We start from the raw sequence: 14,159 nt of genomic DNA on the forward strand, positions 1-14,159 counted from the left end.
TTAGGGTACTCCTAAGGCTTAGGAAGAGCCACACTCAAGGGGCCAAAGAGCCGCATGTGGCTCGCGAGCCGCAGTTTGCCGACCACGGGTCTATAGCCATGCTGAGTCGATATTGAGTGGAATTTAGTTGAGTCTGTTGAGGGAAATAAGGTCGATCCCAGGAGTGGATATTGTGGAGTAGGGGAACTCCCTGGCTTTTAAAAAATCATGCCAATGATGCCATCAGTTACGGCTGTCAGCCACGTAGGCTTTCTAAGCTGATCCCTAGTGCTGCTCAAGAGACTTTTGAGGGTTTGGCTCAGTAATAGGAGATGCTTTTCCAAAGCAAGCTTCCCTTCCTGGCAATAAAAACAAGGAACATGGCTGCCGAGAGCAGGCTGCCAGACTTCCTAAGGGTCTTACAGATGGTACTAAAAATGTGGACTGGAGGGCTTTCGTGTGCTCAGAACGAAGTCTAGGAGCCAGCTCTTTCGCCTACTGCGCCCCAAGACTGGCCTACTGGAGTGGAAAGCAGGCGCAGGGAGATGCTCCCCTCTCATCTCAGAGGTGCTGGGATGCCCACCGACACCAGCCAGTGGAGCCCTCTCAGCTGGGACCCCATCATCAATAGCTAAGGAGCAACAGATGCCAGCCAACAGGCAAGGACCTCTGTGCTGCTCCCGGAAGCCATAGAGGCAGATTTATTTTCTCCTAAAGAGAGAGAAAGAGAACATTAAACTAGAAAATAGAAAGCCTGAGCCACAATAAGCATTGTGGACATCACTCGATTAAGTAGTCCAAGCAAATCCAACAATTCCAGGCTTAAACCACAGATGCCCTATTGAAAACAATTCAGAGAGGCAAGAAATAATTCTACTGAAGGTGAGAACGTGTTATCAAAGGCATGAACTCTGTTCCAGTGAAACAAATATGTGCTCTGGATGCAAACAGATCCGAGTCCTTCCTATGCAGGCTGTGTAATGCGGGGAAATTCTTCCAACCTCAATTTTCTGACTGATAAAGGGGATCAACATCACATGGCTGGGGTGAACCTTAAAAGAGAAAATGCAGTTAGACCAGGCTACCTAGTGTGTGGCACACAGTAGGGGCGCAATCCACATAGCTTCCCTTCCCTTTCACTCTAAAGAGCTGCTGCATCCTGCCCGAGGCTAGCAGTGAGGCGCCTGGTGACCATCCCACAGGCCGGTGAATTCGAGTATTTGAGCATTTCCGAAATGCTGACCTCGGTGGTGCGGGATGTTGTACAAGTCACAAAAGTTGTTCCCGTGGCTGTTCACACTCGCAGCCCAGGAGCCCACGCCCGTGTCGCAGGCTGTCCCCTCCCAACCTCCCGACAGAGAGCTGGGTTGATCCCAGGTTTAACCTCGATGTCGACAGATTGCCATTTCCAAGCAGGCCGGCTTCCTTGCTGAGTGAAGTGCTTGCCCTGGAAGAAATCCCAACAGCTTCGTGTGTTTAAATTCCCTTACGGGTCTGGCTAATGATGGCCGCGGGTTTTCCTCGTTACGGGTTTCTGGATACGAAGCGAACGGCCACGGGGAACTTGCCCTAAGAAGTCAGACTCCCGATTTCCTGGGCTGCCCGGGGGTGATGCGTGCTCTCGCGGGGTGACGGTGCCGCCGGGCGGACGGGCGCCCTCCCGGACCCGGCCGGGAGCGGGCAGCGGGCAGCGGGCAGCGGGCAGCGGGGGGGGGGAGGTGGGGACCCCGGGCTGGGCCGGCGAGGGAAGGGGCGCGGGGGGCGGGGGGCGGAGGCCGGGGACGAACGGCGGGCAGCCCCGGCGCCGGGTCGAGCCTGCAGGTTCCAGCAGCTCCCCGCACCCTCTCCACGCCTCCCGGGTTTTCCCCTCGGCCCGGGGTTTCCTGTTTCAGTTCTCGGTGATCTCCAGCAGCAGGTGCTGGTTTGCAGCCTCGGCTCCCGGGGAGAAGGAACCGAGGGAAGGGGAGGAGGAAGCGGCGCGGCGGCGGCGGCGGCGCGGCGGCTGCGGGCGGGAGGTCGCGGAGCGAGCAGGCGGGCGGGGAGCCGGAGCGTGCGGCCCGCGGAGCAGCGCGCGCCGGGGCCGGGCCGGCGAGGGGCCGGCGGCCGGCGGCCATGGGGGCGCCTCCCGCTCGCCCCGCGCCCTAGCGGCGGCCGCGGCGGCCCAGGGCCGAGGCGAGAGCGGCCGCCCGAGGCCCCGGGCTGCCCTCGTCCGGGACGTGCTGTGATGGCCGCGGAGAAGACGCTGCAAGTAGGTTGGGCAACGCGGCCGGGCCGCGCGCGCGTGCGGGGAGTTGTGCCACCGGAGGGCGCGGGCCGGGCCGGGGGAGCGCGGAGCGGGCCGAGGGCGCCGCTGTCGCTGCGGCCCCGCACCCGTCGCCGCCTCTCGCGCGGTCGGCCCTCCGGGTAGCGGTCCCCAGGTTAGTCCCTCGGGAAGGGGTGGAGGGCCGCGGCGGCGAGCCGCCCGGAGGAACGGGGGGGGGGGGGGGGGGGCGGACGGGCGGGAGCGGCGGCGCCGGCGAGCTCAGGCCCAGCGGGGCGGACGCCCGGAGGTGGAGTCAGGAGCTCCGCGGGCCCCGATCCCCGGCCCCCAGCCCTCGATCCCCGGCCCCCAGCCCCCGATCCCGTCCCCGGGCCCGGGTCCGGGCGGGGCGAGGGAGAAGCCGAGCGCATCCTCCCGCCGGCAGCGCCCCCCGCGGGATCTGGGGCGAGGGAGGCCGGTCTCCGCCCGCGGCCTAGGGCCCCGTCCACTCCCGGCCGCCCCGGGCTCGGCCGCCGAACGTGGAGGCGAGCGGCGCCCCGTGGAAACGGACCGCAGCCCGGCGCCGCGGCTCAGCCCCGCGCGCTCGTGGGTGAGGCATCCGACACCCCCGGCCCCAGCCGTTCGCCTTATGATCCATCCATCCCGCACCCAAACGGCCCCCGCGCCCGGGCCGCCCAACGAAACCCCCCGTCCTCGCCCCTCGCGACCCTCCTGCTCCCCTCGCTTCAGTTCAGCGAATCCCCATTTCCCCCAGCGCTCATTTTAGCTGCGCCGGTTCTCGTATGAACTCCATACAAAGACGTGGTGCAAACATAACTCCGAGACGTGAATCCCACTTGTCCTCCCTAAACTCTCATCCTTCACCCCTTTTAGGTTCCTTAAAACACAGCCTCCCTCGACCTGGGTTCCTGGCCTTTCGGGTGACCAATAACAATCCTGATTTGTGCTCCGTGCATTGTGATAAAGAGGCGAAATGCTAATTCGGATTTAGGGGGAGTTTTCCTATTGGTTGCAAAACCGGGTTGGAATATCCCCAGGCCCACGAGGCCCTCCTGGATTCAGATCCTTTTTTTTTTTTTTTTTTAATCATCTTAGAATGGATGCAAAGATACTTCGGGCTAAGTACTCTACATTTAGGAATTTGGAGAAGTTCTTCATTTCTTCACTTCATCATATTTTTCGAATGGAAAACAGTGGGAGGACCTCAAACATATTTTTTAGACTTTCCAAAAACCACAAGCAGTCACAATATATGTTTTATCTTTTTAAGCTCAATATATATAGGGTTCAGTGGGTATGACATCCCTTGGTCACTTACACATACAGTTAACTTTAGTAGTAATTTTTAATATTGGTGTTATTTAATATTTGAATATAAAAATAGTGGAACCAAATATTTGTGAAATTATCTTATTTTGATCATTGAAGAAGATGCTTATTTCAGACTTGGCTTCTCACTTCATCTGTTTTCTTTCCATTTGGCATTCTTATTTTAAGTTACCTACATCTGTGAAGATACCCTACAAACATCAGAATGGTCCAGTAACTGACTATAATTCAGAATGTTTAATTGAGTGTTTTTACTTAATTTAAGAACGGGTTTTACTTTTCAAAGTTACAATTATGCCTCTAACATCTGGTCATCACAAAAGTACTTAATACTGTAAGCAAAATAAAACGAACTTTTAAACAAAACAACAGCAAAAAAGAAGCCAGTATTTTCTAGCCTGCATTTTATAATGAAAGTCTAATGAAACTATTATAATGGAAAATATTAAAGGATAGGAAACAGAAGCTTGAAGTGTGTACACTGGTGAGAGTTTTTACTAGTCACTTCCTTTTGCTACGTTTTTGTTTTAATTAACAGACTAATAAAGATACCCCACTTTATATTAATGGCTTCTCTGGAGCCATGCTTTCATGGATTACATCTGCCAAATTGGACGCCAAGTGTTTAATGAAAATTGTATTTTTAAAAAATTTTTTCATCCTACAACTAGGTTACCTTGTCTTCATCCTAGCAGCCCACAATGGTTTCTACGTTTAATTTTATTTTCTATAACAGATGTAAACGTGTTGCTATCATTTTATAGCTTTTTATGCCATTTTATATCTTTGATGTTTTTCGTTGTTCTTGTACGCAAATCCAGAAGAATTTTACTTTGATTCTGGTTTGATTGCAGTTTTAAAGAAACAAGTTGTGAAGTGGGGTTTTTATTCTTTGGGTGTTAGAATCTAGGGTTGTACACTAATCTGCAGTCATTGTTCTTTTGAGACTGATAAACTATTCCCTCAGCAAAGAACTATTTAGTATCAAGTCTCTGTGCTATGTAAGGCCCCTGACCTGTAAAAGGAGATTATGAACAGAACACAGTGCCACATCAGATGTTCTCTGTGACAGGAGAGTAGAAGTAAATGCAGGTCCTGGGGAAGGCTGCGTTCCAGGCCTCAGAGGTAGGATGCTAGTATGCTGGTACCTACCTTTGCATACCTTGGAGATATTGCAGGTTCCTTTCTAGACTACTACAATAAAGGAATCCTTTTGCTAGCGGAGGGTCTTGCTTTCAATTTGTAAAACAAAACAAAAATGCAACATTTGTGAGAAGCACAATAAAATGAGGTTTGCCTGTAGGTAGAGCTGGGTGGGAGTCATTTCTAAATGAATATGTGCTGTGAGTCAAGGGACCTTGACAGGGAAGCAGGGAATGGGTGGCCTGTGTGTCCAGAGCATTAAGATGGGAGTAGTGGGTGATGAAGGTGGTGAAGATAGTTTGGGGGGGGCGGGGGGAAATAGTGCTTGAAAAGAGAAATATTAAGTAACAAGGTCAGTAAAGAAGACTATTAAATCACGATTCCAAATTTAAATAAAAAATATTGATTCTAGGGTTGGATCTCAAATATATCATATTTTCTAAAAAATCTTCGTGGTTTTTTAAAAATATATTTGTATTGATTTCAGAGAGGAAGGAAGATGGAGAGAGAGATAGAAACATCAATGATGAAAGAATCATTGATTGGCTGCCTTCTGCACACCCCACATGGGGGCTCAAGCCTGCAACCCTGGCATATGCCCTGACCGGGACTCAAACCCTGACCTCCTGGTTCACAGGTCTGCACTCAACCACTGAGCCACTCCAGCCAGGCTCTTCTTGTGTTTTAAGTGTTAATATGCCTCATGGACCTACAACATGTAAAATCTCATGTGTTAAAAAGCTATAATGTGAGATTCATCAAAAACATGTTATAATCGTTGCTGTTTCACTATTGACAGTTCAGGGAAATAACCAACACTTGAGAATGTGGGGTTTTTTTAAAAATCTATTTCATCCCAAAATATATTCACTTTTTCATTCAGTATGATTTTCTCTTTAATTTTTCTATTTGACAGAGGATTGTTTTACTGTATTAAAGATGAAAATAGAGTATAATCACCATAAAGCTTAGTATATATGATTTTATGTCACAACACTGACAGTAATTCTTATGCACAGTGAACTAGCCTAAAGCAAAGCCCAGAAGCACATTCTGAACAATCAAAGCATTCTGCCTTTAAGGAAATTATCATATCGTATAGGGAATAAGAGGAAAATCCCAAGGTCTCCCTGCTTGCCTTGGCTACCCTCACCTTCTGCCTGGCTCAGCCTCGTTATTCAGGCCTCAGCTTAGATCTCAGTTGACTCCATTGTAGTTTAAGATGGATAACTTATTCTGCCGCGCATTGTTCTAAGTGCTCCACCTGTATTAATGCGTTTAATACTTACTACACTCCTACGAAAAACTGTTTCATTACTCTTTTTTTTTTCTGATGAGGAAACCAAACCACAATGTGGTTAAGTAACTTAATGGGCCTCACATTAATGGCCGAGCGAGAGTTCCAACATAAGCTGAGTCTGTTTTAGTCAAATATTAAGGTTTCTGGAACTTAGTACATGTTAATTAATGTGTCTATTATTGTGAGGTTTAAAATACATAATGGAATTATCTTCCTTGGGAGTTTGGTTCTTAAAAGATACATCTTTTTCTCCTATCACTGAAATTAATACTTTTTATAGAGCTTTGTATCCCCCCTTCCCTTCCCTTTGTAATGTACACAAAGGATTTTCTTTGTGTATGTTAAGAATATTGCGAATATTTTCTTCCTGAGAACCTGTCATTTTATTTAATCATTCTCCTGTTTCAGTTAAACATTTGGGTTTCTTTTCCAGAATTTTAATATCATAATGCTTAAGTTGACTATCCCAGTAAAATAATTTTTTTCTCTATCTATGTTCTTAGGATGGATTCCTAGAAGTAATCATCCAAGATAATAAGTATGCTTTAAGGCAGCAGTTCTCAACCTGTGGGTCGCGACCCCTTTGGGGGTTGAACGACCCTTTCACAGGGGTCGCCTAAGACCATCGGAAAACACATATATAATTACATATTGTTTTTGTGATTAATCACTATGCTTTAATTATGTTCAATTTGTAACAATGAAATTGGGGGTCACCACAACATGAGGAACTGTATTAAAGGGTTGCGGCATTAGGAAGGTTGAGAACCACTGCTTTAAGGTTTTTGACGCCAGAAAGCTTTCCAGAAAAGTTGTGCTGATGTACACACCCATTAGCAAATCAAGAGTGCTGATTGCATACCATATTTGAATGCACTAAGTATTAGCACTTCAAAGTTTGACAATTAGTTAGATGAGCATTAATATCTAATTTAAATATTTTTTCTAACTTACATTTTAAATTATTAAGTACTCCAAGTTGATTAAAAAGAAGCAAAGTTAAGAGAGTTAAAATCACCTAGAATCTCATCCAGAAATAATGTCTGTAAGTATTTTGATAAATATTTTTCTGACAATTTTTAATACCTGTAGTTATACTTTGTAGAATTTTTACTTGGGTTTTAAAGTAAAAACACATAAGCATTTTCTAATTTCCTAGTTTTAGGCAAAATTATTTCTGTGTTTTCAAAATACTGTATATTTTCCATAACACTTGGCATATTTTGTGATACTTGACTGTTTCTTCTTTGTTTCTTATTTCTTTTCTGCTTTCTGTGTCTCTGCTCTTCATCTAGAAAACAGAGAAAATACTACCTAGACCATAAGGATTACCTAATAATACAAAAATGTAGATAACAGTATAAGAGATACTGTGCCTAGGATTTTTTATATTGATCGTAGTCTCTAGGCTCCCTGAGAGTAATTCTCTGTGGTCCCAGTCTTCTACAGCATTTGGCACATAGTAGAAAACTTCATGAATGTGTTTTTATTATTAAAGGCCATCTAGTACTTTAAATAATAATCTGATGTGAGTAGGATGAACAAAAGCCAGTACATGATTAAGAGATTCACTCAATAACACAGCAAAAAGCACAATTATTGTTACCTAAACATTTGTAAGTTAACTTAGAATTCATAATGTGATTTCTTGAGGGGCCATACAAATTTGCCTTATCCTATATAATAAAAGGCTAATAGGCAAATCGAATGGTGGAACAACCGGTTGCTGTGATGTGCACTGACCACCAGGGGCAGATGCTCAATGCAGAAGCTGTCCCCTGGTGGTCAGTGTGTTCCCATAGGGGGAGTGCCACTCAGCCAGAAGCCAGGCTCACAGCTGGCGAGCACAGTGATGGTGGCGGGAGCCTCTCTCACCTCCGCGGCAGCACTAAGGAAGTCCAACTGCCCTGGAGAGCGGGCCTAAGCCGTCAGTTGGCCATCCCCCGAGGGCTCCCTGACTGCGAGAGGGTGCACAGGCTGACGGAACTCCCCACAAGTGCACAAATCTTGTGCACCGGCCCTCTAGTAAGAATATAATTAACTACCCCACTTAACAGAGGAAGGATATTGTAAAAGTGAATTTTTCAAAAAGTCTTTAAAGTCTTTCAGTAGCAAACTGTTTTAACTATTTTAAATGGAAGAGTCTGTACACATGCATTTTATTTTTCTACCTTCAAATAATAGCCTGTAATTTCACTTATTATGAAATATAATAATAGCTAACATTTATTGGGCAATAACGCTACGCAAGGCATAGTATTAAGCACTTATGTTACCTAATTTAGTTTTAAAACAATTCTATACAGTTTACACTGCTGTTTTGCCTACCTTCCATGTGATGGAGTGCATGCCTAGAGATATTAACCTTACCAAGGTTATCGAGGTTTCCGATTTATCCTAAACGAAATAGCAATAGTTGTCATGCTTTTTTTAAGATGGTGGGGATAGCAGAATTCCATGATTTTTATTGATTTATATCAGTGATTTTTGGTGTTTTCTCCTTGATGTTAGCTGTTCCTTGTTGACATTGTCACTCCTTCTATTATGCAGCAGGCATCTGCTGTGGACTATAAAACTGTATAACAACCGCTAATATTATTTCTAAAATAAAAGTTTTTAGTCAGTGATTAAACGCTTTTAGGATGCTCAGATAGTCTGGATTGCAGAACTGAAAGATTGTACTGTGTGGTGGGAGGTTGGTGGGCCAGCCCTGCCCCTGATTGGGAGGGGGGAGGGGGGCTGATCAGGGGCGGGGCCAGCTGGGGGGAGGGGCTGCAGGCGGTTGGCCATCCCCACCCCCTGGTTGAACTCACAGTCCAGGGGACAATTTGTATATTAGCCTTTTATTATATAGGATGATTTAACAGTATCCATTGATTTGATTGGACAGAGATTTTGTGTGTGTTTTTTCAGTCTCACTTATTCACTGGCTCTAAATTGTGTTCAAGATAATTGGGATTATTAGATACAAAATTTCTATAAAATCAAGTTTACTGTTATTGCTTTTAATGTCAGTTTATATTTTAGATTTTTTAAAGGGCCTTCCAATCTATTACTTCATTGTCTTTTAGGGGCAGGCTAAAATTAGTTTTTGTTCTTCTTAGTCATCTGTACTCATTTTCTATTCAAAATTGTGTGGGCTTAATTTATCCTTATTGTGTGACTTAGTCTGTTTCAAATCTTAACTTTTTTGCCCAATTACAGGGAGCAGATTTCCCAAATAATTGAAGCTGCCTCCTCATTGTTGACTTATATGATACTTGTTTTATCTTTAAGTCTTCATTTTCTTTTATTGTTCCATTTAGGCCATACAAAATTGTCAACTTAAAAATTAGCCCGCTCTATTTGGTCAAACATTTAATTAATTCACCCCTAATGCCTTGGCAGGGCCAGACCCAATGATTTCCTGGGCCTTGTATGGCCTGCAGGCTGGACAGTCCCCACCCCTGAATCACAGAGTTATTTGGAAGAGAGTTTTAATGTATGGATACTGGGTTTGGGGTGTGCGTGTTTTTTTAAATTTGCTTCTAGCTATCTGCTGCTAACTTCTCATTTTTTATATCATGGTCAGAGTGATGTTTCCATTATGTTGGTTTGAGTTTTTCCTAAGCCTTAAAAAATTGGTTAGCGTAAATGTCTGTCTATATCTCAACTTTGAAGTCAAGAAACTTACAGTGAATTATTTCAGCACTTGAAATAAGGATCATTTTTATTGTTGTAGTTTAAATACTATATACCCTGGAGTTTAATGCCACATCATCATTTAAGCACTGTGGATAAGAGAAATAAATCTAATGCTTTGAATTATCAGGGCTTTTTGTCATCTTTGTGGAAGGATAGAATGATGTAACTTTCAAAATAGGCTGATTTCCCAGTTTGTTTTAAAAGTGTTTGAGTTCCTTAAATGCGGTTTCTCTGCTTGTAGAACTTCATACCTCTCAGCCCTGGTGTTCTCCCTCTGCGTGTTTCCTAGGATTTCCTCGGGAGTTGGAGGAGCTAGCAGCTGTGGTTCCTCCATGGCCCTCCTTATGCTCTTTACCTTATGCAGTTTAATCATATTTCAGAGAGCATCTTCCAGATACTTCCCACTTTTACGCCCAGATTGGGGGGGGGGGGGGAGGAATTAGCTCTTCTTTCCTGAGCTGATTATGAATGGTATGAATAAAAAGGAATAGCAAAATTATCAGAATTAACTCCACATTCTTGAAAATGGAGAGTGGTGGCAATTCTAGTGATTCCTGTAAGAAAATTAACCAAATGCTTTTTTTTTTTTTTCTGAAGAGGAAAAGATGTTTCAAATTATTGCCCTTTTATTTCCTATTGAGTTCCCTATTTTTCAGTGTTCTTCTAGGTCTTTCAATTTCATTGAAGAGAGACCCTCTGATTGGTTCTAATGTCTTTTACCCCCACCCTCTTTTTAATAAAAACATCTGCAGGGAACATTCTTATTCAAAATTGAGGTTTGAGTAAGATTAGATTCGGAGTATAGGTAATATATGTTTAAAGTACGGTGTTGAAAACACATCAGGAATCCAGCATATAAGAAAAATGGCACAAAATTGATTTTGTGATTTTAGTTGAAGTAGGAAATTTGAGGGCTGGCCTCGGTGGCGGGGAAGCAGGAGCCAGGTTGGCAGCTGTGCGGTAGCTTGGAGACCCTCCAGTGGTGTGATAGCACCTGAGTGCAGACAAGGCAGGTGGAGAACACACACGGAACTCCTGAGTGACAGCCAGAAGCCAGGATGCCAGTTTGGCAAGCAGCGGGCTATCAGGTGCTGAGTCTTGGGCCGGATCATTCCTCAGAATAACAGATGGGTCGTAAATGTTTATTTCCTACTTTGATAGCAAATGAGTACTTAAGTTTCATGCGCATTTTAATTGGGTGCTTATTTGATGATGAACACTTCAAATAGGCAGGACAGTTCAGCATGGATTTACATTTGGCCAAAGTTCTGAAATAATTTTCTTCTCACTGTGTATAGCCTCTTACTCAACTTTTTGTATTATCTCTTTAAAAGATAATATGAGCCCTGACTGGTGAGCTCAGTAGTTAGAGCATCGGCCTGCTTACCCGAAGGATCGTGTGTTTGATTCCTGGTCAAGGGCACATACAGTGGGGCCTTGACTTACGAGTGTCCCGACTAACGAGTTTTTTGAGATACCAGCTGTCTCTCGGCCGATTTTTTGCATTGAGTTGATAGAGTCATTTGAGTTAACGAGCTCCTTAACGAGCTCGGTCTCGGAAGGAATCAAACTCGTAAGTCAAGGCCCCACTGTACCTCAGTTGGGGGTTCGACCTTTCTCATATCAATGTCTCTCTCCTTTTCTTCTTTCCCATTCTCCCTTACACTCTCTCTAAAAAAATCAACGGGGGGGAAAAATACATTATCCTTGGGTGAGGATTAACAACAGGAAAAAAAGATAACAGAATTATAATATGAAATAAAACAACCATTCACTTCTTTTAGAAATAATGGTTCTGAAGACTGACTAATTTGTTTAATTGCCAAATCTTTGCTTCCCACTAAGTAACTTTTTGCTTAGCAAACCCACTGGGTTAAGAACCTTTCCCAAGAGTGAGAAATGGGGTAAGATGATTCTATACTCCCTGTACCTGCTTCTGCCCGTGCACATGGTCACCCACATATCAACACACACAAGTGAGGTGGAGGTCAGGTCAGGCATAAAAGGAGATCCAGGGACCAGAAGTATGCTGAGATTCTTATATTTAAGTCTCTTTATCTAACCATTAAATGGTCATTTGGTTCAAGAAGCTATTCTTATAATATCAATCACACCTTCCTTCATACAGTAAACCCTCGATTTTCAGACCTCAGTTTAACAGACTTCTGATTTAACTGACAAAATTTCTAGTCCACATGTCATATGTGAAAATTAACACCCTGTTAATTTTAAAAAGCTTTTAACCAAGATTTGCTTATAATTAAATTGATGGGGTGTTTTTTTGTTATGAATTCAGTTATTAACAAATTTTAGCAAATAGGCCATATGTTGGAGAAAAAACTAGTAATTTCACCGACATAAATAAAATTACGTATCTACAACTATAGTCTACATATTTAAATTCCAGAGTCACAGCTCGTAAGCAGTGTTTGGGAAATGATTAGCACGTGATCACGCGAGGCGAGGCGAGTAGTAATTGGTTCTGTTGTCACATGGCATGGGGTGACTTCCTGCGGCAGCTTTACCGCTGGTGGAAGTGGTTCTGACCTGCCCTGAGCCACGCCCCAACTGTGCGCATTTGTTTACTCGAGGGGACTGGTCACTGCACCCATTTACTGACCTATTCAGTGTAAGTTTAAAATGACAGTAATACATATAGAAAGCTTTTCTGTGAAATTAAACTTTTCATACATACTTAATTTTAATCGCACAAACAGGTCTATATAAGTAATAACAGGTAAACTAATCTCTCAATTTTTTAACATACGCATTTGGAAAATCTACTTTATTATGGACTTTAATGGACTTTAGCTTTAATGGACACACCCTCTCTCAAATTAGTCCGTTATATAGAGGAACCGTACTTTAATGCTTAATAATTGCTTTAAGCTTACAAGTATCCCAATACCCGCACTGATCTTTCATTTGGAGTTTTGACTTTTGGTGGGAGAGAGATTGGAAGGAGCAACAGGATGAGAGTATTTAGACTGCCAAATGGCAGCAGTGAGCCTCTAGGGATCTTAAGAGCTGGGGAGGAAGATTGCAGATGGGTTGGAAAAGGAGGCAGAAGCGTGACACCAGCTCACCTCCTGCTCTCTGAGGACTGGCAGGTCCTGCCAGGTGTCTTTCTCACCGTTCACTCTTCACTCCCAGGGAGTCCTGGCCCGTGGGTCTCCTAGAGGCTGCGAACGACTGGCAAGGCTGAGGAGGTAGACAGAGGAGCCCTTCCCTGCTTTCCTTCTGGTTTTCACCAAGTTATTATCCCTTTCGTTATTCTCATTCGTTCATTTAGTCATTCATAGATATGCATCACTTTTTCCTCTCCTGCCCCACTGAATCTGTTCTCCTGGTTTAAAGTTCTAACAGGGGGGAAAAAGAGAAAATGAAAAACTTATCCTTCCCTATCACCCTCCAAACTCTCTTTCTATATCTTATTCCTTTCCGGTCATACTTATTAAAAGAACACTTATACTACCATCTTTTTCAGCACACTCTTACCAGGATTTTTTTTTTTCTTAATCAGGAGTTTTTAACCTGGATTCTGTGGTTCCCCTTTGCTATGGATATGAGTTTGGGCATTCTGTGATGCTGGGTGAGAAAAAATTTTTATTATTATATTCATAATCTCTAAATGAAATTTAGCATTTTCCTTGATTATGAATATAGGCAACAATCCCAATATTAATAACAGTATATATGACTTTGTTACCCACAGAAGTCATAAACATTTCTCTGTCATGTTATAGTTGAAATAAATATTTTGAGTATCTTTCACTTCTAACTACAAAATCATTGTAGTGGTTAGATCTGCTGCTATATCTTATTTTAATGTGTTAATGTAAAGGCATATATTTAAGTATACCACAATTTTTTTTATTTTGATAAATGTATTTTAATATAATTGGTTTCTTTGTAATAAAATTCTGTTTTTTAATTTATGTATTTAAAAGCATTACTTTGAAGTTTTTTAACAGTTATTTAAGGGAGACTTCATTAGACTAAGAAAGTGATCAATAACACAAAAACATGGTTAAGCCTTACCAGTTTTGCTCAGTGCATAGAACCTCAGCCTACAGACCCAATGGCCCCAGGTTCGATTCCAGTCAAGGGCATGTACCTTGGTTGCAGGCTTCTCCCCGGCCTGGGTCCTGGTCGTGGCTCTTGCAGGAGGCAACCAATCAATGTGTTTCTCTCACATCAATACTTCTCTGTCTCTCCCTCTCTCTTTCACTCTCTCTAAAAATCAATGGAAAAATACCCTTGGGTGAGGGTTTAAAAAAAATACATGGTTAAGAATAGCTGTCTGTTCATTCCACAGAAATAGCTCCCTCAATATCCTCAGTCATTCTGCAGTATATTTATATCATTTGATGCCATCAATTTTTTTTATTACTTCCTCCTCTTCTGTCTTTAGTATTAAATCATTTCTGGGGTAGTTCAGTTGGGTAGAGCGTCGTCCCAATT

The 14,159-nt window shown here is 43.5% G+C and overlaps 1 protein-coding gene and 1 long non-coding RNA gene across 5 annotated transcripts in view; both read left to right on the top strand.

Annotated features, from left to right (window-relative positions):
* LOC132240607 (uncharacterized) overlaps positions 1–14,159 on the top strand; it is a 419,797-nt gene that overhangs the window by 119,145 nt on the left and 286,493 nt on the right. The window lies entirely within an intron of this gene.
* Positions 1,776–14,159, top strand: part of ZC3H12C (zinc finger CCCH-type containing 12C) — a 67,027-nt gene continuing 54,643 nt past the window's right edge. For 2 of the 4 annotated variants that reach the window (XM_059708011.1, XM_059708016.1), the window contains exon 1: positions 1,901–2,227. In XM_059708011.1, the coding sequence (XP_059563994.1) occupies positions 2,204–2,227 (24 nt within the window). In that variant the 5' untranslated portion in view covers positions 1,901–2,203. The other 2 variants (XM_059708012.1, XM_059708015.1) reach the window with 2 other exon arrangements.

Source organism: Myotis daubentonii, chromosome 9 (assembly GCF_963259705.1).
Source record: "Myotis daubentonii chromosome 9, mMyoDau2.1, whole genome shotgun sequence".
Classification (NCBI taxonomy): domain Eukaryota; kingdom Metazoa; phylum Chordata; class Mammalia; order Chiroptera; family Vespertilionidae; genus Myotis; species Myotis daubentonii.